Raw genomic sequence first — 26,083 nt, 5'->3', positions numbered from 1 at the left:
TCTCACTGAAACTTTCCACTCGATGCCGCTGATCCCGTATGGAGTATTCCACGATCCGCAACATGTGAACGCGCCCGGTAGCTCCCAGCTAAGCTTCTCGTGATAACGAAGAACACCACACAAATTAAAGTTCAAAGTTCCAGCCTGTGTGATGCTCATAGTTATCCTGTGGCGGGATTTAGGGAATCCTAACTATGGTCATTTTAGTATTTTCAGCAACCCTTCGGTTTTCTCCCACACTTTTGGAAGAAATGTTCGGTTTTCTCCCACACTTTTGGTAGAAATGCCCCCAAAAAGAGTGCATGTACAACCCACAGTTGAGACCATCGTGGCGCGGTTATCATGTTCGATAACTACACCGATCGCCTCCTTTCCAGCGTGAGCATCAGCAAAAATCTTCAGCAGTGGTTATCCCCTCACTAATGGTGGCGGCATTTGTGGACACCTCACACCTCATATTAAAACAATGGTAAATGGCCTTCAACATCAATGGTAAATGGCCTTCCCTTCGCACTCGTGCTGAGATTGCCATCATCAGGTAGTATAAACTATCTGATCCATATGCGTTAAAGCTTAAATGGCAACCCATTGGGTCCTGCTGTCTTGTTCGTCTTCAGTTCAATTGTTCGAATTAACTTGCAACTTCTTATACATTTCATATCAGTCTCATATTGTCATGATTGCTCTATATAACCCAGTGGCGGGTTTTGGAGGTGGGCGGTACCCTCAGATGCTCTATCCCAAATTTGGATACCAAATTTTTGTTTTCAGGTTACTGTAAGAGCGCACACAAAATCGTCCCATCCATCGCCGAGATCTGACTTTTTTATACACTCCACCATGGGGTATACTAATTTCGTCCTTCGAAATATTCGTCTGAGACCCCATAAAGTATATATATTCTAGATCGTCGTGACATTTTATTTCGATCTTGCCATGTCCGTCCGTCTGTCGAAAGCACGCTAACTTTCGAAGGAGTAAATCTAGCCGCTTGAAATTTTGCACAAATGCTTCTTATTAGTGTAGGTCGGTTGGGATTGTAAATGGGCCAAATCGGTCCATGTTTTGATATAGCTGCCATATGAACCGATCTTGTGTCTAGACTTCTTGAGCCTCTAGAGGGCGCAATTCTTATCCAATTGGAATGAAATTTTGTACGACGTGTTTTGTTATGATAGCCAACAACTGTGCTAAATTGGGTTCAACTCGGTCAATAACCTGATATAGCTACCATATAAACCGATCTGGGATCTTGACTTCTTGAGCTACTAGAGGGCGCAATTCTTATCCGATGGGAATGAAATTTTGCACGAAGTATTTTTTGTGATATCTAATAACTGTGCCAAGTATGGTTCAAATCGGTCAATAACCTGATATAGCTGTCATATAAACCGATCTGGGGACTTGACTTCTTGAGCTTTTAGAGGGCGCAATTCCTATCCGATTTGACTGAAATTTTGCATGACGTATTTTATTATGACTTTCAACAACTGTGCCAAATAAGGTTCCAATCGGTTCATAACCTGATATAGCTGTCATATAAACCGATCTGGGATCTTGACTTCTTGAGCCTCTTGAGGCCGCAATTATTATCCAATTTGCCTGAAATTTTGTACGACGGATCCTCTCATGACCATCAACATACGTGTTTACTATGGTCTGAATCGGTCTGATACAGCTCCCATATAAAACTCTCTCTCTCTTTATTTTACTTCTTGAGCTCCCAAAGGGCGCAATTCTTATTCGAATTGGCTGACATTTTACACAGGTCTCCAACATATAATTTAATTGTGGTCCGAACCGGACCATATCTTGATATCGCTCTAATAGCAGGGCAAATCTTTTCTTTTATCCTTTTTTTGCCTAAGAGGAGATGCTGGGAAAAGAACTCTACAAATGCGATCCATGTGAAGGGTATATAAGATTCGGCCCGGCTGAACTTAGCACGCTTTTACTCGTTGAATATCCGCTTGAAATTTTGCACAAATATTTCTTATCGATGTAGTTCCCCATATAAACCGATCCCAAGTTTTGACGTCATGAACTCCTAGAGAGCTCAAATTTCGTCTAATATAGCTGAAATTTGGCACAAGGACTTCGGTTCTGACTTCCAACATCAGTGCCGAGTATTAGGTGTATAAACTGATATAGCTCCCATACAAATATATCCCTGGATTTGACTTCTTGAGCTCCTAGAGTCCTCAATTTTCATCTAATTTGGCTGAAATTTGACAAATTTTTCGCTACGGTGGCTTTTTATGTAAGACCATATTGTCCCGATCGATCCACTTTGGTTTTAGGTCGGTTTTGACCCATATTGTCCCGATTTGTTCACTTTAATTTTGGTTGTTACTTTTGGGGTAAGGAGGAGGGTCCTTCCCATCCAATATCAACAAATTATACAGCATATTTCTCCTTCCAGCATTTCATTTAAGTTCCATATTATCATGATGTCCAAAATGCTTATTTAAGGGGGTTTTAGGGTCGGGATGACCCCCTATATACATCCACCCAGTTTTCGTACCAGATTCGTACTGTAGTCTCTGTCCAATTTTGGTTTTGGGTCGTACTTTTGGGCGGTTTTGGGGTCTGGGCAGCCACCTTAGTAGTTAGTCCCAATTGTAAGCATCGAATTCGCATTCTACTCCAGAATACCTTTCATTTGAGTGTCATATTGCCCCGATCGGTCCACATTTATTTTTGGGTGAAAGGGGACGGTCCGTCCCCTGCACCAATAGGGACTTTATGGTACACAAATTAAAGGTATTCGAGAGTGAAAAACGAATTTGGTATTAGTAATTGGGTACAGATACTTAGGGGCCAAACCGACCCCAAAACTCCCAAATAGGACTATTGGACGATCATAAAAATATGGGACTTAAGTAAGAGGTTTTAGGGAATAGATTACGAATTAAGTCCGGAAGGAGCAATAGGCTATATAATTTGTTGATATCGGAAGGAGGCGGACCCTCCCCTTTGCCTCAAAAGCACCATTCAAAAATACAAGTAGTCCGATAGGGACATTATGGGATTCAAATGAAAGATATTCGAGATTAGAGTATGAACTTGATTTTAAAAATTTGGTCTAAGCACCTAGGTGGCCGCCCCGACCCCAAAACTCCCCAAAAGCACGATCCAAAGTGGATCTTTGGGACAATATGAATCTTAATGAAAGGAATTCGAGAGTAGAATATGAATTTGTTATTAAAAGTTGGCTCCAGGTACCTAGGGGGCCAACCCGACCCCAAAAATCCACCCTTATAGGCATATTGGACGATCATGACAATATGGGACTCAAATAAAAGGTATAGGGGAGTAGGTTACGAATTAACTATGGAAGGAGCAATTAGATATATAATTTGTTAATTTCGGAAGGGGGGCGGACCTTCCCCCTTACCCAAAAGCGCCACTCAAAAATAAAAGTGCTCCGATACAAACATTATGGAACTCAAATGAAAGGTAATTGAGAGTAGAAAACGAATTTGGTTTTAATAATTGTATCCAGATACCTAAGGGAACAACCCGACCACCAAAACCATAACATTATGGGACTCAAATGAAAGGTATTCATGAGAAGATTACGAATTTGTTATTAAAAATGATGTTGTAGTGATAGGTGGGGGGTGTCCGAACCTTCAAAACCCCTCCCTAAATGAAAGAATTTTCCAACCATGGACATATGGGGTACAAATAAAGGGTTTTTGAGAGTAGATAAGCAAATTGTACTGAGGTATATGGGGCAACATATACCCAATATTCCTGCCATGATTCCAACCCAGGCGTTCAGCGACATAAGCGGACATTCTAACCTCTGCGCTACAGTGGTCACAGACAGACAAAGTGATTCTGAGCCGATCGGTACACTTATTAATGTACCTATCTCTCTTCCTCTTGAGTGTAACAAACCCGGTACCACAGTAGTGTTGAAGGGTATAAAAATCAAATTGTGTTTGCTTGCATGTTCCATAAAGACTCAAAAACGGCACTACCGATTTTTTTGAGATTTTCTCAGATAGTGCAGAATGTTCCCATGTTAAAAATAGTATACTTTATTTTTTGATATCTGGAGGGGGCAGCGGAGCTGGCCAGGTCCAGCTAGTTTATTAAAGAGCCTAGAGATCAGTCTATATCCGGTCCGAATATTAAAGCTATGGTTACCATGTAAGACACAGATTTGGAGGGGACTTATTATATTGGATAAAGGGAAAACCTCAGCCTCAAACAGCATATTCGGGGAAATTGGATATGCATAGGTATACTATAGTTGACGCAAAGTAAAAAGGACTTATACAATTAACAATTACCAATTTTTTTTTAATTGGATGAAAAATCATCTCTCTCCATTCTCAAAATTATACCCCATTGATGATGGTGTGCAAAAAAGTTTAAAATTGAATTTAAATTTCCTTTAGTTTTTCAATATTTTAGATTTAGATTACAACATTTTCTTTTCTTTCCTTTATTTTTGAACCCCTCTTTTCAAACTTTATAAACTTTAAAATGTCCAATACTAGCAAGAGTTACAAATATGGAGGGCCATACAAGTAGGTTCATTAGCAAACTGTATAAAAAGCATGTATTGAAAATTAAACTAGAAATTATTGCATGAGCACCAAAAATTGGAGAATTTAAAAATTTAATGTTTATTTATTTGTGTGTTTTTTCTTTAATTATTTCTAATATTAATTTTTTTTAATTTTTTCATTTTTTCAGGCACGATTTTGGGTGCAAGTCATTGACGAACTGAGACGAGGTGTGCGGTTAAAGAAGGCCAATTATGAGAGGGCCCCCATCGAATATGAATTAACACCCTATGAAATACTCATGGAGGATATAAGGTCAAGGTAAGAGGTCAAGTCATGAAATCTCAAATTTTTCCTCAATATTTCTTTGAATTTAATTTTGATTAATTTTCTTTTTTTCTGTATTATTTTTACAGAAAATATCAATTGCGCAAGGTTATGGTAAACGGTGATATTCCGCCACGCGTGAAAAAAGATGCGCATGCGCTGATTTTAGACTTTATTCGGTCAAGGCCGCCTCTCAAGAAGGTTAATTGAAATTCATCTTACTAACCACTTTTATATGTTTTGTTTTTCCTCATTAATTGCTTAAAAAGATGGCTTATCTAACTAATTGCTAAAGCTTTAAGACACTAAACCAAACACTTTTGGGGTAACTTTTTTTTAAGCTCTACTAAGAAAATCTGTGTTGTGTTTGTCGAAATGTCTGTAAATGCCACATTTAAAATGTGTTTTGACATTAATTTAAATTTTTTCCCCTTTCGGTTTTGTCATTTCTTTGTTTTTTGATCAAGGCATCTGAACGTCAACTCCCACCTCCAATTAAGCGTACCCCCTCGCCACGTGAACAGCTCATGGATTCAATACGCAAGGGACGTACACTAAAGCACATACCATCACCCACATTACCCCGCCTTAAAGATCGTTGTAAGTATTTAAAACAAAGATATTATATGAAATGAATATAAATTAACAATAATTTTAGACTCAATATACGAGTATCAACAGACTTCTAAATTTTCTTATTGCCAATATATTTAACTATAATTATCATAGGGCATAAGCTCTATGAATTGATTCAAAATCTAGAGGTGTTGTATTATCCAAACCCAAGGGTTTTAAAAATGATCAACCAAATGTTTTTCAATATTCAAGACTATGAGGACTTTTCGAACTCTCAAATTCCAATATTATACGGCCTATTCATAACGCAAGATTTTATCAACTATTCAAATACAAATCAATTTCAATTTCATGTTTGTTCAATTTTTATTTTCCTAATTTTTTTGTAACTGTTAATGAATTATTTCAGAACTAAAACGTTTTTTAAATAAAATTTGTGATATTTTTATATCAGAAAAAAAATTTTACTTACAAAAGCTGAAAAGACAAATTTTCAACAGAATTTTCTTTACAGAAAAAATTCTGTAATTTTTTTTAAATTTTGGTATTTACCGAAATTTTGTGGAACTTCAGCCTTTACAGAAAGTTTCATGGAATTCGAAAAAAATTTGATTAAAGTTTCTTAAATATTTTTCTAAAATTAAAATTTTTAATTTTTTAAATTTTTTCCCCAAAAATATTTTTTCAATTTTATCCTAAAAAAATTTAAAAAATATTTAATTAATTATCTTTCAAACATAATTTTTGCTAAAAATCCCACGAGACATTCCGCAAAGACAAAACTCCCAATTGCGGTAAAGACCATTATATAAAAAAAATTCTTATTGTAAAATTTTCGAAAAAAAAATTTAGATTTCATTGCAGGTTATTATCCTGCTTTAGACCATTGTTAAATGCTTTCTATTCAAAGAATAGTAAAGCAAAAAACATTTAAAAATCAGCAAAGAGTGTGTTGTTGCTAGAAGCATTTGACTGGTTTCCTGTATCGCGATTTCGTTTTCGACCTATACAAATCATCAGCAGGAGATGTCAAATGGATCATAGTGCTTTACAACCATTCCAACTAGAGTAAGTTGTAAAGCACATATTACGACTTAAAGAGCCCTGTTCAAATTCAGATGTGTGCTTTACAACTTACTCTAGTTGGAATGGTTGTAAAGCTCTATGATCCATTTGACATCTCCTGCTGATGATTTTTATTGGTCGAAAATGAAATCGCGATACAGCAAACCATTGAAATTCTTCTAGCAATAACACACCCTTTGCTGACTTTTAAATGTTTTTTGCTATACTATTCTTTGAATAGAAAGCATTAAACAATAGTCTAAAGCCGGACAATCCAAGTTTCCAAGAATTTTCCTCAAAGGACAAAATTTTGATACATTTTTAAAATTCCATTGCGTCAGCCCACGCCTCATGCCCGCAGTTATCGTAGAAAGCTACCAAGAAGGTCGCATAGAGAAGCATTCACTGAATCAATAGCACGATTGGGGCTGATCAGTGATCCATCCGCGGCAAGCTCGTCGTTCTCACTCCTGAATGGCCCGAAACACAGCACAGCTATATAGCCTTTCCCTTTATTCCAAAAAAAAAACTCTACGAATCTTCTATCCAGTCTCGACCTCATATCGCCGGACGCCAGATCCTTTAGCACCTCCCGACTGTCCTTATCAGGCCTGTTCGGATTTTCGAATTCTTAAAACTCAAAAAAAAAAAATAGTTTTACTAGTTGTAAGTCCTTCTCCTTTTAACGATTTGAAATCACTTGAGGTTCCTCTTACTATTCAGCGGTTTGATAAGGCTATGCATTCAAACATCGACGTTGTATGGTTTACAAGAAATAAGACAAAGAAAGTCTTTCGTTTTGCATTTTCGAAAACTGCAACAGGTCTGTATATGTCGTAACATTCCGATTGGGTAACCACTTCTACTTCGTAATCGTCTCCAGTGCCTTCAAAATCGCAAAGCCCTCCGCCTATAAGCTGTGCGAGATCATTTTTCCTCGGAACGAGGTTAGGTGACTTCCTGTTTCGCGAATAACTCGGCCACAGGGTCACCCTGCAACCCACGGCATCAGATCATGCCTCAATCAAGCGATTATCGTAGAAAGTTAGCATGAAGTGGGAGAATGGGATAGTCTCCAAGCCTTGGAGACTATCCCCTTGGTTCTAAGAAATTCTTGGCATTTTCTGCTGGTCGACTTCCTCTCCAGTGCCTTCAGAACCGGCAAGACCTCCGCCTGAAACACGCTACACAGATGCATATATGACTCTATGTTGACTCCTGTCCGGTGACCCACTTAGGCCTATTTTTGGGCACCTCCTACTCAATATCGTCTCCAGTGCCCAGTCTCCAGTCAGGACAGCGACAACCTCCGCCTGAAACGCACTATAGCTCCCTAATTCCAAAGAATTCAACGTAGACTTCTGTTCCAGAACCCCCTCCAATTCAGATGGTCAGGAAACTACCGATCCCATTCCGGGAAAAGCATATCCAGTCCAGCAACAAGGATGGACTCTCCTGGAACATAATCCGTCGAACCGCATTCCTTCTTCCCAATATATCTAGGTTAAGGTAGAATGGGAAGCCCACCCCGAAATGTAAGCTCACTCGGAGGCCAGTACGGGCCATTTTTACCCTGTTGTAAGAAAAAGAACAAGTAAAAGCGTGCTAAGTTCGGGCGGACCGTATCTTATATACTCTTCACCATAGATCGGATTTGTTACGTTCTTTGAATGACTTGATCAATATATACATGAGCTACCTCAAGTTATTGACCAATATGAACCGTATTTGTCGTGGCTGTCAGAAGTCAATTGCCTCCAAAATTTCAGGCAACTCGAGTAAAAATTGCTCCCTCTAGTGGCTCAGAGTGTCAAATTGGGAGATCGGTTTGTGTGGCAGCTACATCGGATTATCAGCCGATTTAGACCCTACTTAGCGCAGTCGTTGGTAGTCATACCAAAAAGAAATAAGCAAAATTTTCAAATTGGATGAGAATTGTGCTCTAGCTCTACTCCTTCGAAAGTTAGCGTGATTTCGACAGACAGACGGGCAGACGAAGAACATGTCTAGATCGACTTAAAATGTCATGATGATCAAGAATATAAATATTTTATGGGGTTCTTGACAAATATTTCGAGGTGTTACAAACGGAATGACGAAATAAGTATACCCCCATATTATGTTGGAGGGTCTCAACAGCAGGTTAGATTAGGTTTGAATGGCAGTCATTTGCAGACTCACTTAGACATTGTGATGAAGTCCATTGTGATGCCACAATCGAACCCATGAATCCCCTACTGTTAATCCGAGCACGCTACCAACTCAGTTTCCAGGACGCCTGAGGCAAAAAAGGAAGACTAGGTGAAAAATGTGACAACGAAAATCCAGTCCCCTGCTCCGAAACGAAGTGTAGACAGGGAGATGAAGAGATTTGAAAAAAATTTAAGAAATTTAGGAATAGAGTAAAGAGCAAGCGTCTATCGATCACGCCACCACGGAAGTGCCTCCCCGGAGTGTCGGTCCACACTCCGCGTGCCTTGTAAAAACAAAGCCATCATATCGACGTATCTGAGGAGATTCCGCAGACACACATCTGTAAGTTGGTCAAAGAAATCGGAGAAAAACCGCCTCCCTACGGTGGAAAGCCTGTGCTTCTGTAGACCCGAGCGCGAGCAGAGCAGATGTTCGAATATCTCCTCCTCATCCTCATGAAGACAGCGCACGCAATAGTCGTACCACGGTCATATGGCCTATCCCACAGTGTTCGGTTAGGACTACACAATGACCCCTTATTCCATAGTCCTCTTCTGCTCAACAGCGGGCCAGAGTGTTCTGGAAATCCCTCATCTATCCACATTCACCTTTCCACTTCCACCTAGCCACCGCCTCCGCACTGCCGAATAGATGCCGCAAGTGACAGCATATGGCAGGAATGGGGAAGATTACGAGACTTTGACACTTAGGTGGCTAAACCATACCAGACTTAAGCCATCTTAGGGGCAGAAAATGAAGAACGATTACTGATTTTGTTAGTTAGACCACATTTTTTTATTCACTTGAGCAAGTATGGAAAGTTGTGGGTAATATTTGAAGGTACATTCAACTATTTTTCCATTGCTCTTTATTTTCATTTCCGTTTCCAATGTATCCGCATACCCATATGCACCATATTATTTCCTTTTATTATAAATGAAGTTAATTTTATGTTAATTTACAACAATTCATACACGAATAGCCAGGTTGTGGATTATATTTCTGCGGTTTACCATATTTGGTCAATTCGACACGAACAAACAACAATTCTTTGTACTGACACCTCTGTTTTTCTATTTAATATACACCTGCAACTTTGAATGTAATCTAAATTCAAAAGGTAGAAAGCTTCATATTAAGTCTATAGACGGTGAAATATTGCAACATACTTAAGAAAACAAATCAAATTGTGGTTAAGCTTAAAACATTTTGCAACACCAAAATATGGGGAGATGAACTAGAGCCTTTGAAAAGAGACACACATTTAATTGAAACATGTCAATAAACATTCCTAATAAGACTAAAATTGGAGGCGTTGTTTTTTTCGCATTCATTTTTTCTTTGGGCCATTTTGCTGTAACAACTCCCCAAGGAAAAATTTCTAATAATTACTTCAACCCGGTTTTGAATTTTTCGAATAGACAATCCGGCAATAAATGTTTATCTATTTTTAAATATTTCATTGTTATGTATTTTTAAAATGGTTTTCTCCTTCCAAAGATCACCATACAGTCAATTCCATTTGAAATTGCATGCGTAATAATAATCTATTCGAGTGTGCATTCATTTGATGAAATTTGCAAATTAATCGACTGTAAAACTAATCACATTAGGGATGTCAAATGGGACAAAAAGTTAGGTTAGATTAGATTTAAAAGAGGGTGCGGATATTAATCCATATACACATAAGCCAGTAATCGGCTTGTTGTGCGCTCTAAAAACTAAAAAATAACTTCGAAAAGAAAATTTTAAGTAAGGAATTCCATGCCAGCCCCTAAGATAGATCATCTCTGGTATTGTGTCCCCACCTAAGTACCGTTGTCTTTTAGCCGCGAAATCCGGGCAATGACATAGGAAATGCTCCAACGTCTCATCATCTTCCCCACATGCCCTACACATGATATAGCTCGCCCCACCGATTTTGCATAAGTGAGCTCGTAGTGCTATGTGTCCCGTTAGGACACCAAAAGCTATACTGACCTCCTTATTACTTCCTTACAGTAATAGCCTCGTCCTCTAACGATTCGAATCACCGCATGGGATTTTCGCCGTCCTACCGACTGTTTCGCTGTTCCACTGAGTTACATGCGTCCGTCGCCCGAGCCCTTAACTCGGACTGCATTGACCCGAAAGGCTTCGGGTTAACCAAGTTTATTGACGACGGTCCTCTGACCTTAACCGCCAAATCGTTTGCCCTTTCATTCCCCCTTACTCCCTTGTGGACCGGCACCCAAACGATGCGGATTGTGCTATCCTTAGAGATGGCGTTAATCTCCATCTTACATTCCAATTCGGGATCTTACCGTCCTGGTTGTTATTGTCCTTATGGCCATTTTACTGTCCGTAAAGATGTTCACACTCGATGTCCTCGCGTTAGCACTATACCACCTCATCCATTCCTGATCGCCCGGATCTCCGTCTGCAGGACCGTATTATGGTCAGGCAGATCTCAGTCCCTGGGTTCTCAATGTAGACTCCCAGGCCCACTCTGTCCCCTAGCTTTGATCCGTCCGTGTAACATGATCTTCCAGATAGCAATACTAGGGTACCGTCAATCCACTCAACCTCAAGTGTCGTCTCAGGTATCCGAACGGAAATCTTTTCCATTCCTTCTAGGTTGCCTATTGTCGCCTCGATTAAACCGCGATGGTATGAGCTGCTCCCATCCTCAATCTATTCTCCCATCGCCTTAAGTTTCATAGCCGCAGTGGCTGCCTCAAATTTAATCTGTATGTCATAGGGTCGCATATATAGAATACTCTCCAATGCCCTAGTGGGCGTGGTCCTCATCGCTCCGCCTATGCCAACACAACACATTCTCTGAACCTGTTGTATTGTCCTTATAATGCACTTTTTCTCCATCGCAGTCCACCAAACTACTGAGGCGTAAGTAAATATTGGTCTAATCACGGTCCCGTAGACCTTGTGGACTATCCTATCTTTGGGACAAAATGACCAGTAAACATGTGCTAAGCTCGACCGGGCCGAATCTTGGAAACCCATCGCCATGGATTCTGAGAAAAATGTACATAAACAGAACTAGGTTGAAAAGTAATACCTCACTTTACGTACCAAATTTCGTCCAAAGAGTTGTTTAGTACCCTTGCCTTTAGCAAAGGGTAGTTTTAGTACCCTTGCCTATGGTAAAGGGTAGTTTTAGTACCCTTGCCTTTGGCAAAGGGCAGTTTTAGTACCCTTGCCTTTGGCAAAGGGTAGTTTTAATTCCCTTGCCTTTGGCGAAGGGTAGTTTTAGTACCCTTGCCTTTGGAAGAGGGTAGTTTTAGTACCCTTGCCAGAGGGTAGTTTTAATACTCTTGCCTTTGGCAAAGGGTAGTTTTAGTACCCTTGACTTTGCCAAAGGGTAGTTTTACTACCCTTGCCTTTGGCAAAGGGTAGTTTTAGTACCCATGCCTTTGGCAATAGGTAGTTTTAGTACCCATGCCTTTGGCAATAGGTAGGTTCAGTACCCTTGCCCTTGTAAAAGGTTAGTTTTAGTACCCTTGTTCTGGGAAAGGGTAGTTTTAGTACCCTTGCCTTTGGCAAAGGTTATTTTTAGTACCCTTGCCTTTGGCAAAGGATAGTTTTAGTACCCATGCCTTTGGCAAAAGGTAGGTTAAGTACCCTTGCCCTTGTAAAAGGTTAGTTTTAGTACCCTTGTTCTGGGAAAGGGTAGTTTTAGTACCCTTGCCTTTAGCAAAGAGTAGTATTAGTCCTCTGCTCTTGAAAAAGGGTGGTTTTAGTACCCTTGCCTTTGCAGAGGGTAGTTTTAGTACCCTTGCCTTTGCAAAGGGTAGTTTTAGTACCCTTGCCTTGGCAAAGGGTAGTTTTAGCACCCTTGCCTTTGGCAAAGGGTAGTTTGAGTACACTTGCCTCGGCAAAGGGTAGTTTTAGTACCTTTGCATTGATGAATGGTAGTTTTAGTACCCTTGCCTTCGGTAAAGGGTAGTTTTAGTACCTTTGCGTTGATGAATGGTAGTTTTAGTGCCCTTGCCTTGGGCAAAGGGTAGTTCTAGCACCCTTGCCTTTGGCAAAAGGTAGTTTTAGTACATTGCCTTTGTCAAAGGTTAGTTTTAGTACCTTTGCCTTTGGCAAAGGGTAGTTTTGGCAGCCTTGCATTTGGCAGAAGGTAGTTTTAGTACCCTTGCCCCTGGAAAAGGTTAGTTTTATTACCCCTGCCTTTGTCAAAGGATAGTTTTTGTACCCCTGCCTTTGTCAAAGGATAGTTTTTGTACCCACGCCCTTGGCAAAGGGTAGTTTTAGTACCCTTGCATTTGTCACAGAGTAGTTTTAGTACCCTTGTCCTTGGAAAGGGTAGTTTTAGTACCCTTGCCTTTGGTAAAGGGTAGTTTTAGTCCCTTTGTCTTTTGCAAAGGGTAGTTTTGGCAAAGTACCCTTTCCTCTGGCAAAAGGTAGTTTTAGTACACTTGCCTCTGGCAAAGGGTAGTTTTAGTACCTTTGCCGTTGTCAATTTTTCTTTTAGTACCCTTGCCTTTGGCAAAGGGTAGTTTTAGTACCCCTGCACTTGGCAAATTTTAGTTTTAGTACCCTTGTCTTTGGGATAAGGTACTAAAGAAAGAAATTTTTTTCTAATTTGGCATCCCTATAGCACAACTTTAAAATTTCAAAAGATTATTTCGGGGAAAATCACACAAATATTCACATTAGCTTTTATTGTCTTGCCTCTGTTGCAAATATTGTTGCAAGCTTTCAAATTAACCAACAACCTTTCTTGATTGCAACGAAAATGGAAGAAAAAAAAGGAGATTTTTGTGTACAATTTCACTCCCACCAAAGAGGCAACAACAGTCATACAATATCAAGAAAAAAATCCAAACAAAATCACAACATTCGTTGTTATGCTGCTGCATAGTGTTACGAATCAAGAAAAAAAATTCAAGGAATATGAGTTTTAATCTTTCGATATGAAGTTTTCATCTACCCTCGGGATGAGAGGACTTATACCTTTGTTTTAGATTCAAGATCCCGTGCATGTGGCCTGTGATCTGTCATTGTTCACCTAATATTATAGCCATGTGTTAGAAGTGGTAACTTTCTTACTTTAATTGGCTATGACATCATTTGTTCCACTAGCCGAATGTAAAATATGGCGTTCGAATCGCCTCGATCTTCTCCACTCATTTTATAATCCCTGACACCAAATTTCGAGGTGTCTGCCACCACTTGATCTTTCCATCGGGCTGTTAGAAGTGGTTACCTCTACTAAATACAATTAGTGAGTCAACCTAAGTCGCAAACCCCCTTTAGTCCTATGAGCTTCAGACAGGTATAAAAATACACAAAATCCTTTTTATCCCTGGATTAACTTTAAAAAAAAAATTAAACAACAAATCTTGATTATAAAAATGTTTAAAATTTTTTTTATTCTTTTTTTTTAAATTTGATTTTGTGTAATTTTCTAATTTTAGTTTATAAACTTTTTATTTTTTATCCAGACTTTTATCTTTTAATTTTTTAGAAAGTGTTTTTTTTTTATTTTATGATATCAATTTGGATTTTATTTTTGGTTATTTTTTCTTTTAACTAAAAATTTTTTAATCTCAAAATTTTGGATTTTATTTTTAATTTTTTCCTAACACTGTGTCCTCACATATGCTGCTTTTTTCCCGCGGCTGATTGTCGTTGGTGTTGATGATGATGTTGTGTTGCGGATTTTCCTTGGGCACAAGGTGTGAAAATACCTTTAAAAATTTTTGCAGAAATAAAGATTATCGTCAATTGACATCAGTTGCCTTCATCGACGTAATAAAAAAACAACAACCTCCCCAAACAACAACATGCAGTTAACTTGACGTTAAACATTTTCCTAAGCAACATGAACATCGGTTATGGTCCCTCCAACATTGTTGTTGGTGGGGCCACTGGGTATTTCATGCAAGCAAGCAAACAATGCACCTTGAAATTTTTCGAAAATTACAAAAGCAAAGTTCAACTTTAACTTTTGTTTTAAATGGCTTCCGCGATTGGGCAGTGGGGGGAGGAAGGAAATGATGTCATGTACTAAAAAATATTTCCATAGAGAAACACAATTTTCCTTGGAAAAATAATATTTCCTTTTTTGGACAACAAGCATGATGGGTGGTTAAGTAGTTTAGCCTTCCAATTTGAAGGCTTCTCCGCTGCTAAGAGATGTGGACTTTTGGTTTTCCCTTCTTCAAGGCCATGTCCCTTGATTTAGGGTGAGAATCATGTGAATGTCGCCGCCAGCCAAACAAATGAAAATTCATTTCTAAGGACATTGATATGCTTAACAATGAATTCCATGAATGTCAGTGGTGGACCCTAAGATTAACGCATTAAATATTTAAAACTAACTACAATGGCCTTCACCGTTGAATGTTAAGTGACTTGGTCATTGGGGAAATGTTAATTATAATTTCATAATTTAAACAGTTGGACTAAATAGGAATACACTGAAAAAAATTTAATTAAAAAAGTGCTAAGGAATATTTTTTTTTTTATAAAAAACTATATTTTTTATTAATAACAAGTGTTGATGAATTTCGACAAAATTTTCTAAGAAAATCAAATTTCGAGATATTTTTCTATGAAAAACAAATTTCGACTAAATTTTCTATAAAAATCTAAGTTTCGACAAGAAAATTAAATTTCGATAAAATTTTCTACGAAAATCAAATTTCGACAAAGTTTTCTTTGGAAAAGACCACCGTAGCGCAGAGGTTAGCATGTCCGCCTATGACGCTGAACGCCTGTGTTCAAATCTTGACGGAAACATCAGAAAATTTTTCAGCGGTGGTTATCCCCTCCTAATGCTGGCGACATTTGTGTGGTACTTTGTCATGCAAAAACTTCTCCCCATAGAGGTGTCGCTCTGCGGCACGCCGTTCGGATTCCGCTATAAAAAGGAGGTCCCTTTACATCGAGCTTAAAATTGAATCGGACAGCACTCATTGATATGTGAGAAGTTTGGCCCAGTGGAATGTTCATGGGCAAATTTGCATTTGCATTTCTTTGGAAAAGGCGCTCCGGTAAACGAATTGGTGGTGTGCCAGAGCGGGGGTCGTGGGTTCGATTCCCACCAGAGGCCTTGGTATGTCACTACTGTGGTATTGAATTCAAATTTTTGATATTTTAGCGAAATTTTTTAAAAAAGTAAAATTTTAACGAAATTTTCTACCAAAAATTTCGACGAAATTTTCTATGAAAATTAAATTTTGTAGAAATTTAATTTTCACGGAAAAAATTTAAATTTTGTTAAATTTTTTCCCTGAAAATTAAATTTCTACAAAATTTTTTATAAAAACCAAATTTCAACGAAATTTTCTATAAAAATCAAAAATCGGCGAAATTTTCTATGAAAATAAAATTTCAACGAAATTCTCTATGAAAAAAAAAATTTAAGAATTTTTCATGAAAAAAAATGTTGACGAAATTTTCTATGAAAAAAAAGTTCGACGAAATTTTCTATGAAAATAAAATTTTGACGAAATGTTTTATGATAATCAAAAAATTCTCTGTTTAAATCAAATTTTGACAAAGTTTTTATGAAAATTAATTTCGACGAAAATCTCTTAAAAGTCAAAAAAAAACTAAATTTCGAAAACTAAAAATAAAATTTCAGCAAACTTTTTATGAAAATCAAATTTTTACTCAATTTTTTATGAAAGTAAAATTTTGACAAAATTGTCTATGATAATCAAAAATTCGATGAAAATAAAATTTTAGCGAAATATTCTTTGATAATCAAAATTTGACGAAATTTTCTATGAGAATAAATTTTTGACGAAATCTGCTATTAAAATCAAATTTCGAAAAAGTTCCATGAAAATCTTATTTTGGCAAAATTTTCTAAGAAAATTCAATTTCAGCGAAATTTTTTTATGCAAATCAAATTTTAAAAAAATTTCATATAAAATAAAATGTCGACGGAAATTTCTTTGCAAATTAAATTTTAACGAAATTTTCTATGTAAATCAAAATTTTCTATGATAAACCAATTTTGAGAAATTTTCTTTTAAAATCAAATTTTGACAAAGTTTTTATGAAAATCAAATTCAAAGATATTTTCTATGAAAATAAAATTTTCACGAAAATTCCTATGAAAATCAATTTTCGACACTATTTTCTATGGAAATTTTCGACGAAACTTTCTATGAAAGTCAATTTTCGGCGAAATGTTCTATGAAAATTTTATGTCAGCAAAATTTTCTATCATAATCAAAAATCTTCTAAAAAAATAAAATTTTGACAAAATTTTCGATAAAAATAAAATTTTGACGAAATTTTCTGTAAAAATCAAATTTTGACGAATTTTATGAAATCTTAATTCGACGAAAATATCTATGAAAGCCAAATTTCGGCGAAATGTTATATGAAAATTAAATTTCTACGAAAATTCATATGAAAATCAATTTTCGACACTATTTTCTATGGAAATTTTCGACGAAATTATCTATGAAAAAAATTTTTGATGGAGTTCCTATGAAAATCAATTTTTGACGAAAATTTCTATGAAAGTGAAATTTCTATAAAAATTAAATTGCGGCGAAATTTTTTATGAAAATTTAATTTCAGCTAAATAAAAACAAAACTTCGACATAATTTTCTGTCATAATCAAAATCGATGAAATTTTTTATGAAAAAAAAAATTTACAAAATTTTCTATTATAATCAAAAATTTGACGAAATTTTCTATCAAAACTTTTATAATTTTTCAAGTTTTTTGCCTGTTAGGGCGAGATCATTAAATTTCACAATTTTTGTTTGTTTCTCTTTCGAGACGAGCTCAATAATCGGAGATGCAAATGGGAAAAAAATCAAATTTTGACGAAGTTTTTCTGAAAATCAAATGTCGGCGCAAATCGCAACACTAACACCACCTGGGGCCTTAAAGCAAAATTAAAAGCTATTACGAAAGGAGTTGCCACTAAACTGAACTTTACTTAAAACTCACCAACTACATTGGGTTTACAGTATCGGCCAAAACCTAAGCAACCCCAAAGAAAATTTTTTAAATGATAATTTTTTTAAGAAAACGACAACTTTTATTTTATTTTAGTTTATTTATTTATATCTTTAATATTGAATTATTAGGGAATATAGAGTTTTATAAAAAAAGTTAAAATGCAAAAACATTTCAAGTTGCAAATATGTTTTTTTGATATTTTCTTTGTAAGCACTTAAAAACAAGGTAACAAATTAAAAAATCGGGCCACAAATGCGCTTTTCGGAGCCCCGACAAATTTTGTAGGAGTCAATTTAAAGACCCACAAGTAGGCTCCGGGCTTTATACAATATGAACCTGAAATATTGATTTAGGGGAAAAAACAAATAATATAATGCAATAGGCATCTCAATCAACGGACTTTAATTCTATTGGAACCCTTGGAAATTTGAAAAAATTAACCTAAAAAAATTGCAAAGCCCAAGAAGATTTATTTAAAGCCGCAAAAATAGCCTGGAAAGCAATGTCACCCGAAATAACTAATAATTTAATATTCTGTACGCCTTAAAGATTTGCATGTGCCATTCAGAATAAAGGATTCGCTACGTAATACTGGTTTCAATAGTTTTATTTTGTACCTTTAATTGAGGGTGTTTTAGTTTTGTCATCTTATATTAGCGACTTGAAATGTTTTTTGCATTCTAACTTTTTTATTATTAAATTGTATATTCACTAAGTTGTATTTTTCAATAATGAAGATATAAATAAATAAAAAAATATAAATTAAAAGTTTCATAACCATGTTTTCCTTAAAAAATTATTTAAAAAAAAATGTGTAGGGGGTGCTTAGGTTTTGGCCGATACAGTATAATTTTGGTTGCATATTAAAGAACACACGAGCGAAATGGGTTGCGTATAGGACATCATTATCAGTTGTCTTCGTTGATCAAATTTTATTAAATATTATTAAAAACTAAAAGACGAAATGAGAAATCTGAAATTAAAACAAATTAGCTCAGAATTCTTCATTTATTTGACTATCATCATGACTGGGTTTGGTTTCTCTACTACAATGGAATAGAAGAAATCAAAAATGTTCGATGGAATACTAAAATTGCATTAAAATTCAAACAAACGCTCTCATCGCCTCCTTTCTTTAAACAGCTTGTCTTTAGTTTTATTTTACTAGAGAACTAACCAAAACATTCCTATGCGATACATTACTACACTGTTGATTTACAGTTACGATAATATCTTCAGTTGACTTAGCGAATTCGAATTTACGATACAAGTTTGGTGGCTACAGAGACAAGAAATACATGCATAATTTATCTATGGGTGTCTTTACAAACTGGTGTGGCCATATTTGAGACCTGGTTGTCTTCGCTAAACGGCAACACTGTGAGAGCTAAATTCACCACTTAGCCGATCTCAAAACCTTAGGGGTATGAGAGGCACTATGCATGTGTTGACTGTTATAACACACCACCATACAGAGTATACAAGAGGAAAGTTGAAATTGTTCTATTTGACTTCCCTTGGCTGATTAATTTTTAAAGTATATTGAACAAAAAAACATTTAAATCTATTAAATAAACAATAAATTCATAAAAAAATAATCAATTTTATGAAAATAAATTTGAAAAATGTATTACAAAATTTTCAAAGGAAGACAAAATTTAAATAAAATTTTTTAAGAATTTTTTTAAGCCAAAATTAGCATAAAACTTTTTAAAGACATATTTAAACCAGTAAGGAGATAATCGGTTAACAAATGAGCACTTTATTGCTATATTTCTCAATATCGAACGAACATATATATGGGAGCTATATCTACATCTCAACCCATATCAATCAAACTCCTTAGATATTATGGTAGTCGTTGAGGAAAGCGTTGTACAACATTTTGGCAATATTGGTCAACTAATGCGCTCACAGTGGCCATAGAAGTGAAAATCGGGCGGAATACATATATGGCATATATATTCAAATCTGCACCGATTTCAATGAAATTCACCAGTAATGTCAAGAGTGAAGAGAAAATCCTTCCTATCAAATTTCAAAAGAATCGGTTAACAAATGACCATTTTATTGCATTATTACTGCAAATCGGACGAACATATATATGGGAGCTATATCCAAATCGAAACCGATTTCTATGAATTTCTCCAGTAATATCGAGAGTCATGGGAAAATTCTTCCTACAAAATTTCCAAGGAATCGGTTAACAAATGACAATTTTATTGCATTATTACTGCAAATCGGACGAACATATATATGGGAGCTATATCCAAATCTGAACCGATTTTTTTTTCAATTTCAATAGGTTTCGTCTTTAGGCTGAAAAATAAGCCAGTACCAAATTTGAACAAGTTCCGATAAAAATTGCGACCTGTAGTTTGTACACAAATTTACATGGACACACAGATCAATGGACATAACTAAATCGTATCAGAGAGTGATTCTGAGTCTATCGGTATACTCATTAATGGGTCTATCTCTCTTTCTGCTGGCTGTTACAAACAAATGCTCTAAGTCATAATACCCTGCACCACAGTAGTGGTGTAGGGTATAAAAATCTCTTAAATAATTTCCAAAAAGTGTTCTCTTATTTTCAAATGAAATTTTCCCTAAAGACAAAATAAACCCTATAAAATTTTACCCAGAGGCAAATTTTTATGAATTTTTCTATAAACAAAAAATTTCAATAAAGTTTCCACCAAGGTCAAAATTTTAAAATATTTTCTCTAAAAAAGTTTTTTTTTTTGAATTTTTATTTTTCATCATTAGTTGAAATTTTGATCATTATTCAAAATGTCCATAAAATTTCTCTAAAGACAACATTTTCAGAAAATTTCCTCCGAAGATAAATAATTTACGTTTTTTTTCTAAAGTTTTCTAATTTTTTCTAAAGGCAAAATTTCAGTGAAATTTTCTCTTAAGACAAAAATTTAACGTAAAGAAAAAAATTTCCATGAAATTTTCTGTAAAGACGACGCAAAATCAACCCATGAACATTCCACTAAGAAACTGGGTCAAACTACTCACATATCAGTGAGTGCTGTCCGATTAAAATTTGTTAAACTCAATGATAGGGGCCTCCTTTTTATAGACGAGTCTGATCGGCGTGACGCAGTGCGACACTTCTTTGGAGAAAAGTTTTAACATGGCATTGTACCTCACAAATGTCGCCAGCACTTAGAGGGGATAACCACCACTGAAAAAAATTGTTTTTTGGTGTTCTGGCCAGGATTCGAACCCATGCGTTCAACGTCATATGCGAATTTTGCTCTACAAAATTTTCTCTAAAGACAAAATTTCCAGAAAATTTTCTCTAAAGACAAAATTTCCAGAAAATTTTCTCTAAAGACAAAATTTCCAGAAAATTTTCTCTAAAGACAAAATTTCCATGAAATTTCCTCTAAAGACAAAATTTCCATGAAATTTCCTCTAAAGACAAAATTTCCATGAAATTTCCTCTAAAGACAAAATTTCCATGAAATTTCCTCTAAAGACAAAATTTCCATGAAATTTTCTATAAAGACAAAATTTCCATGAAATTTTCTCTAAAGACAAAATTTCCATGAAATTTTCTCTAAAGACAAAATTTCCATGAAACTTTCCCCTAGACAAAATTTCCATGAAATTTTCTTTAAAGACAAAATTTCCATGAAATTTTCTCTAAAGACAAAATTTCCATGAAATTTTCTCTAAAGACAAAATTTCCATGAAATTTTCTCTAAAGACAAAATTCCCAGAAAATTTTCTCTAAAGACAAAATTCCCAGAAAATTTTCTCTAAAGACAAAACTTCCATGAAAATTTCTCTTGTGTAGAATATCTTTCAAAATTTAAAGAAGTATGTTTACAATCTTTAGCCTAAACAGGAAGTGTATGAATTTACCCAATTACATCATTAAGACAATTCCCCAGTTACTATCATAGCACATCGAACGGACCTTTGAAGTTATTATACAGCAAAAAATTGTTTTAGCCATGTGCCCCTTTGTTTCATTTTCCCCCCATTATTTCCTTAATGCTAAGAAACGTGATTTTATATAAAATCTATAGGATTATAGTTCTTCAATTCAAAAGACAATGGAAACTTTAAAGAAAAAAAAAGACAATGCAACTACAAGACAAAAAAAAATCCCATATCGGTTATGGGGACTCAGACACAAGTGTTTAAGTAAAGCATCCATCAACTCAAGGATTATTGCAGGGAGAAAGTGCACTTTCCTTCAATGCATCAAATGCATCGCCACATACATAAGGACATCATCGTCCTTTCTGTTCTTTTCCTCATCTCCTGTGCTAGTATTAAGTAGTCGTTTGGCATATTGGTTAAGAGGTAAAAATAGAAGAACTTTAAAGCAGGATATTGTGCAACGAGCAACTAAATTATGTTAATGACTGATAACATTTAAAAGAACCCACAACCTTGCCTCCTCCTGGCTACCGGACCCTGCTATATACCATTGTGCTGGGGTTTATTGATGGTGCGTGATGTTCCATTTACGATGCAAAAGAGCTTCAAATGTGCCACTTTAGTTTGTAAGCTCAATCAACAGACAAGCCATAAAAACAAATGACAACGACAACATGTTTTGGGTCTCCGAGATGGTTAAGCTTTTGTGCTCTTTGGGAGAGTTGCCGCAGGAAGGAATTTTTTAGACTTAACAATTGCCGAAGAAATAATATGAAAAAAATTAAAAAAAAAAAAACAAGTAAACGCGTGCTAATTTCGGCCGGGCCGAATCTTATATACCCTCCACCATGGATCGCATTTGTCGAGTTCTTTTCCCGGCATCTCTTCTTAGGCAAAAAAGGATAAAAGAAAAAATTTGCTCTGCTATTAGAGGGATAACAAGATATGGTCCGGTTTGGACCACAATTAAATTATATGTTGGAGACCTGTATAAAATGCGAGCCAATTCGAATAAGAATTGCGCCCTTTGGGGGCTCAAGAAGTAAAATAGAGAGATCGATTTATATGGGAGCTGTATCGGGCTATAGACCGATTCAGACCATAATAAACACGTATGTTGATGGTCATGAGAGGATCCGTCGTACAAAATTTCTGGCAAATCGGAAAATAATTGCGACCTCTAGAGGGTCACGAAGTCAAGGACCCAGATCAGTTTATATGGCAGCTATATCAGGTTATGAACCGATTTGAACCTTACTTGACACAGTTGTTAAAAGTAAGAATAAAAAACGTCTTGCAAAATTTCATTCAAATCGTATAAGAATTGCGCCCTCTAGAAGCTCAAGAAGTCAAGTCCCCAGATCTGTTTATGTGACAGCTATATCAGGTTATGAACCGATTTGAACAATTCTTGACACAGTTGTTGGATATCATAACAAAACACGACGTGCAAAATTTCATTCCAATTGGATAAGAATTGCCCACTCTAGAGGCTCAAGAAGTCAAGACCCAAGATCGGTTTATATGGCAGCTATATCAGGTTATGGACCGATTTGAACCATACTTGGCACAGTTGTTGGATATCATAACAAAACACGTCGTGCAAAAATCATTCCAATCGGATAAAAATTGCACATTATAGAGGCTCAAGTAGTCAAGACCCAAGATCGGTTTATATGACAGCTATATCAAAACATGGAGCGATAACTTCATTTATGGTCCGAATCGGACTATAACTTAATTTTTTATTCAATTTAATTTAAATTTGTTTTATTGTTTCATTACTTTTTATGTTTTTTTTTATTTTTATATCATTTTCTTTAAATTTATTTTATTTTACTTTACTTTATTTTATTTTATTTTATTTTATTTTATTTTATTTTATTTTATTTTATTTTATTTTATTTTATTTTATTTTATTTTATTTTATTTTATTTTATTTTATTTTATTTTATTTTATTTTATTTTATTTTATTTTATTTTATTTTACTTTATTTTATTTTATTTTATTTTATTTTATTTTATTTTATTTTATTTTATTTTATTTTTTTTATTTTATTTTATTTTATTTTATTTTATTTTGTTTTATTTTATTTTATTTTAGTTCATTTTATTTTTAGTTTATTTGTAGGTTATCAATATTTCAAACACAACGGCAACTCTGTTCTTCATAACACTCATGCTCTTGTGATACCATTCCATTATTTGAGAGAGAGAGAGAGAGAGAACAAAAGGCAAAAACATGCGCTCTCAAAAGCTTTTAAGACAATATGGAATATGAAATAGTAACTGCTGCTGCCATAAGGCCAAGCATAGTCTATCAGTCAGTTGTTAAGCATACGAAGAAATGTTAAGACGTCTATGACGGTGGTATGACACAGATAAACTCAATAATAAACAAAAGAAAAAAAGAACCCATTTCTCAATGAAAACTCTAGTGTAAAGTGGCAAAGTGTAATTTTGAATCAAACCCAATAAAATGAAAAGCCATCAAGTTGTAGAAAAAGTATATCATACCTGTTAAAGGCTTTAAAATCTTTCAATATTTTGAGTGTGAGTTTTTCTTTATTGGATCGATAGTGAAGAAAAGTGGAAAATTCTCAACATAAATGTCATGTGTCAAAAAAATATATAGTTCGAAATAAAACGGAAGAAGGCTACATAAAATCTCTCTCTCTCTCTCTCTCTTACACACACGCGCGCATCATATTGGGTGTTGAACGGAGGAACGCGTTGAAAGTGAAATTTTTGAGAGACCTTATTGTCATTGTGGTTGTTAATGTAAACGTCATATGGCCAGAGTATAAAAAGCAGAACAAGGATAATTGAGAACATAACAAATAAATGATGATGACAGGCTGTTTGGCTGACGAATGGCTAGCATGACTAATGCATTTCTATTGACGACGGCGACGACGACAACAAAAAACATAAACAACAAACAATTTCTTGCCAACTAGTTGTTGTCCTTTTGCACTCGCGCTCGCGACCTCATTTTCCCCATAGACTTTTTTTCTTGAATTAAAAAAAACACATATATATATTAAAACCCTAGGTAACACAAAACAAAATTCCATGCATCCCCAAGTGTCAAATGCACAAAGAAAAGCAAAAAATTCTCTTAAAATGACAACCACCACCGGTTATAAAGTGGCCTCGAGTAATGTTAAAGCGTCTAAAACCACCCCCACAACACGTGCTTCCGACACTGTAGACGAAGCCAGCGATGCTTCGCTCTATTGTTCCCACTCAGAAGCTGAGGAGCCATTGCCCACACCCAGAGCCGCACCACGGCCACGTTCGAGCAATGCCAACCATCATCATCATGTGCCACCTACACCAAAGCCACGTTCAGGTAAATAATTCATATAAATGTGATAGGTGCGTATAACAACAACCTACAACAAGTGTAGACGCCACCACAACCTCTTCAACATTGGCATGGGCATGGGCCATTTGTATGCAACATCAACTAAGAGTATCCTTGTTCCTCTTTATGAGGGTTTGACTGCCAGTGTGTGTGTTTATTTGTTCTAGACAGTGTTGCCCCAAAGTTTTTTTTCTATTTCTGAAGGATATGAAATCCAATAACTTGTTCTTGGCCCCAAATCATCAGGTATGCATTCATCTAGGCAGATTATAGAGCATTAGCTTCAGAATTCGCTTAAAGAATGTACCGCATTCGGTCTTAAGTAGCCCAGCTGGTAACCCTGCTGGTTTATTATACACACTGAAAGAAAGGGGTACATTTGCGATCCTATAGAGTTTACATATTCTTGATCGTCGTAAAATTCTAACACAATTAGCATTGTCCGACCACACGTGTGTTCGTCTGTAATTACGCTATAGTCTTTAAAATTAACATATTTAGCTGAAACTTTGCACAGATCAATTTTGGGTCCATAGGTAGGTTACTTTCGAAGATGGCCTATATCGAGCTGTATCTTGATATAGTCCCCATATAGACCTACTTATTTTAGGTCTGTAGTCCATAAAAGCCGCATTTATTAACCAATTTTACTAAAATTTGCCACAATGTCACATTTACTACCCGATTTCAGTAAAATTTGTCATAGTGTCTTAGGTTTTTCGATGTCTGTGCCAAGTATGGTTCAGATTGGACCATATTTAGATATAGCCCTATCACCCGACTTCGTGGGCCCCCAATAAGCCGCAGTTATAAACCGATATGGCTAAACATTTTTTTTGACTCCTAACATTCGTGGTACATATGGTCCAATTCGGTATATGACTCGATATAGCTACCATATAAACCGCGCGTGCGATTATAAATTGAACAAAACTTTTTCGCCTGCGGCGCTCCCTACTTCTGCATAGTTTCTTTAATTTTAGTACCTACATGTTTGCCATATCTATCATATAAAAATGAAATTGTTGCGCTTTGTTTGTTTCTTTGTCTGTTCCGTATGGACTCAAAAACGGCTGAACCTACTTTCATAAAATTGTCACAGATGGTAGAGTTTGAACCCCCGATGAAAATAGGGTACACAATTTTTTGTCATCTGAAGATGGGGGAAAGGTATTTAAA

The 26,083-nt window shown here is 35.8% G+C and overlaps 1 protein-coding gene across 5 annotated transcripts in view; it reads left to right on the top strand.

The window, feature by feature from the left end:
* LOC106081112 (protein spire) overlaps positions 1 to 26,083 on the top strand; it is a 222,303-nt gene that overhangs the window by 156,091 nt on the left and 40,129 nt on the right. For 4 of the 5 annotated variants that reach the window (XM_059366140.1, XM_059366143.1, XM_059366138.1 and 1 more), the window contains exons 8-11: positions 4,515 to 4,544; positions 4,714 to 4,844; positions 4,940 to 5,051; positions 5,318 to 5,450. In XM_059366140.1, coding sequence (XP_059222123.1) covers positions 4,515 to 4,544; positions 4,714 to 4,844; positions 4,940 to 5,051; positions 5,318 to 5,450 — 406 coding nt within the window. The remainder of the gene's footprint in view (positions 1 to 4,514; positions 4,545 to 4,713; positions 4,845 to 4,939; positions 5,052 to 5,317; positions 5,451 to 26,083) is intronic. The other variant, XM_059366142.1, reaches the window with a different exon arrangement.

This window comes from Stomoxys calcitrans, chromosome 3 (genome assembly GCF_963082655.1).
Source record: "Stomoxys calcitrans chromosome 3, idStoCalc2.1, whole genome shotgun sequence".
Taxonomy (NCBI): domain Eukaryota; kingdom Metazoa; phylum Arthropoda; class Insecta; order Diptera; family Muscidae; genus Stomoxys; species Stomoxys calcitrans.
Note: the sequence above shows the minus strand (reverse complement) of the source record. Positions and strands in the feature narration are given on the sequence as shown.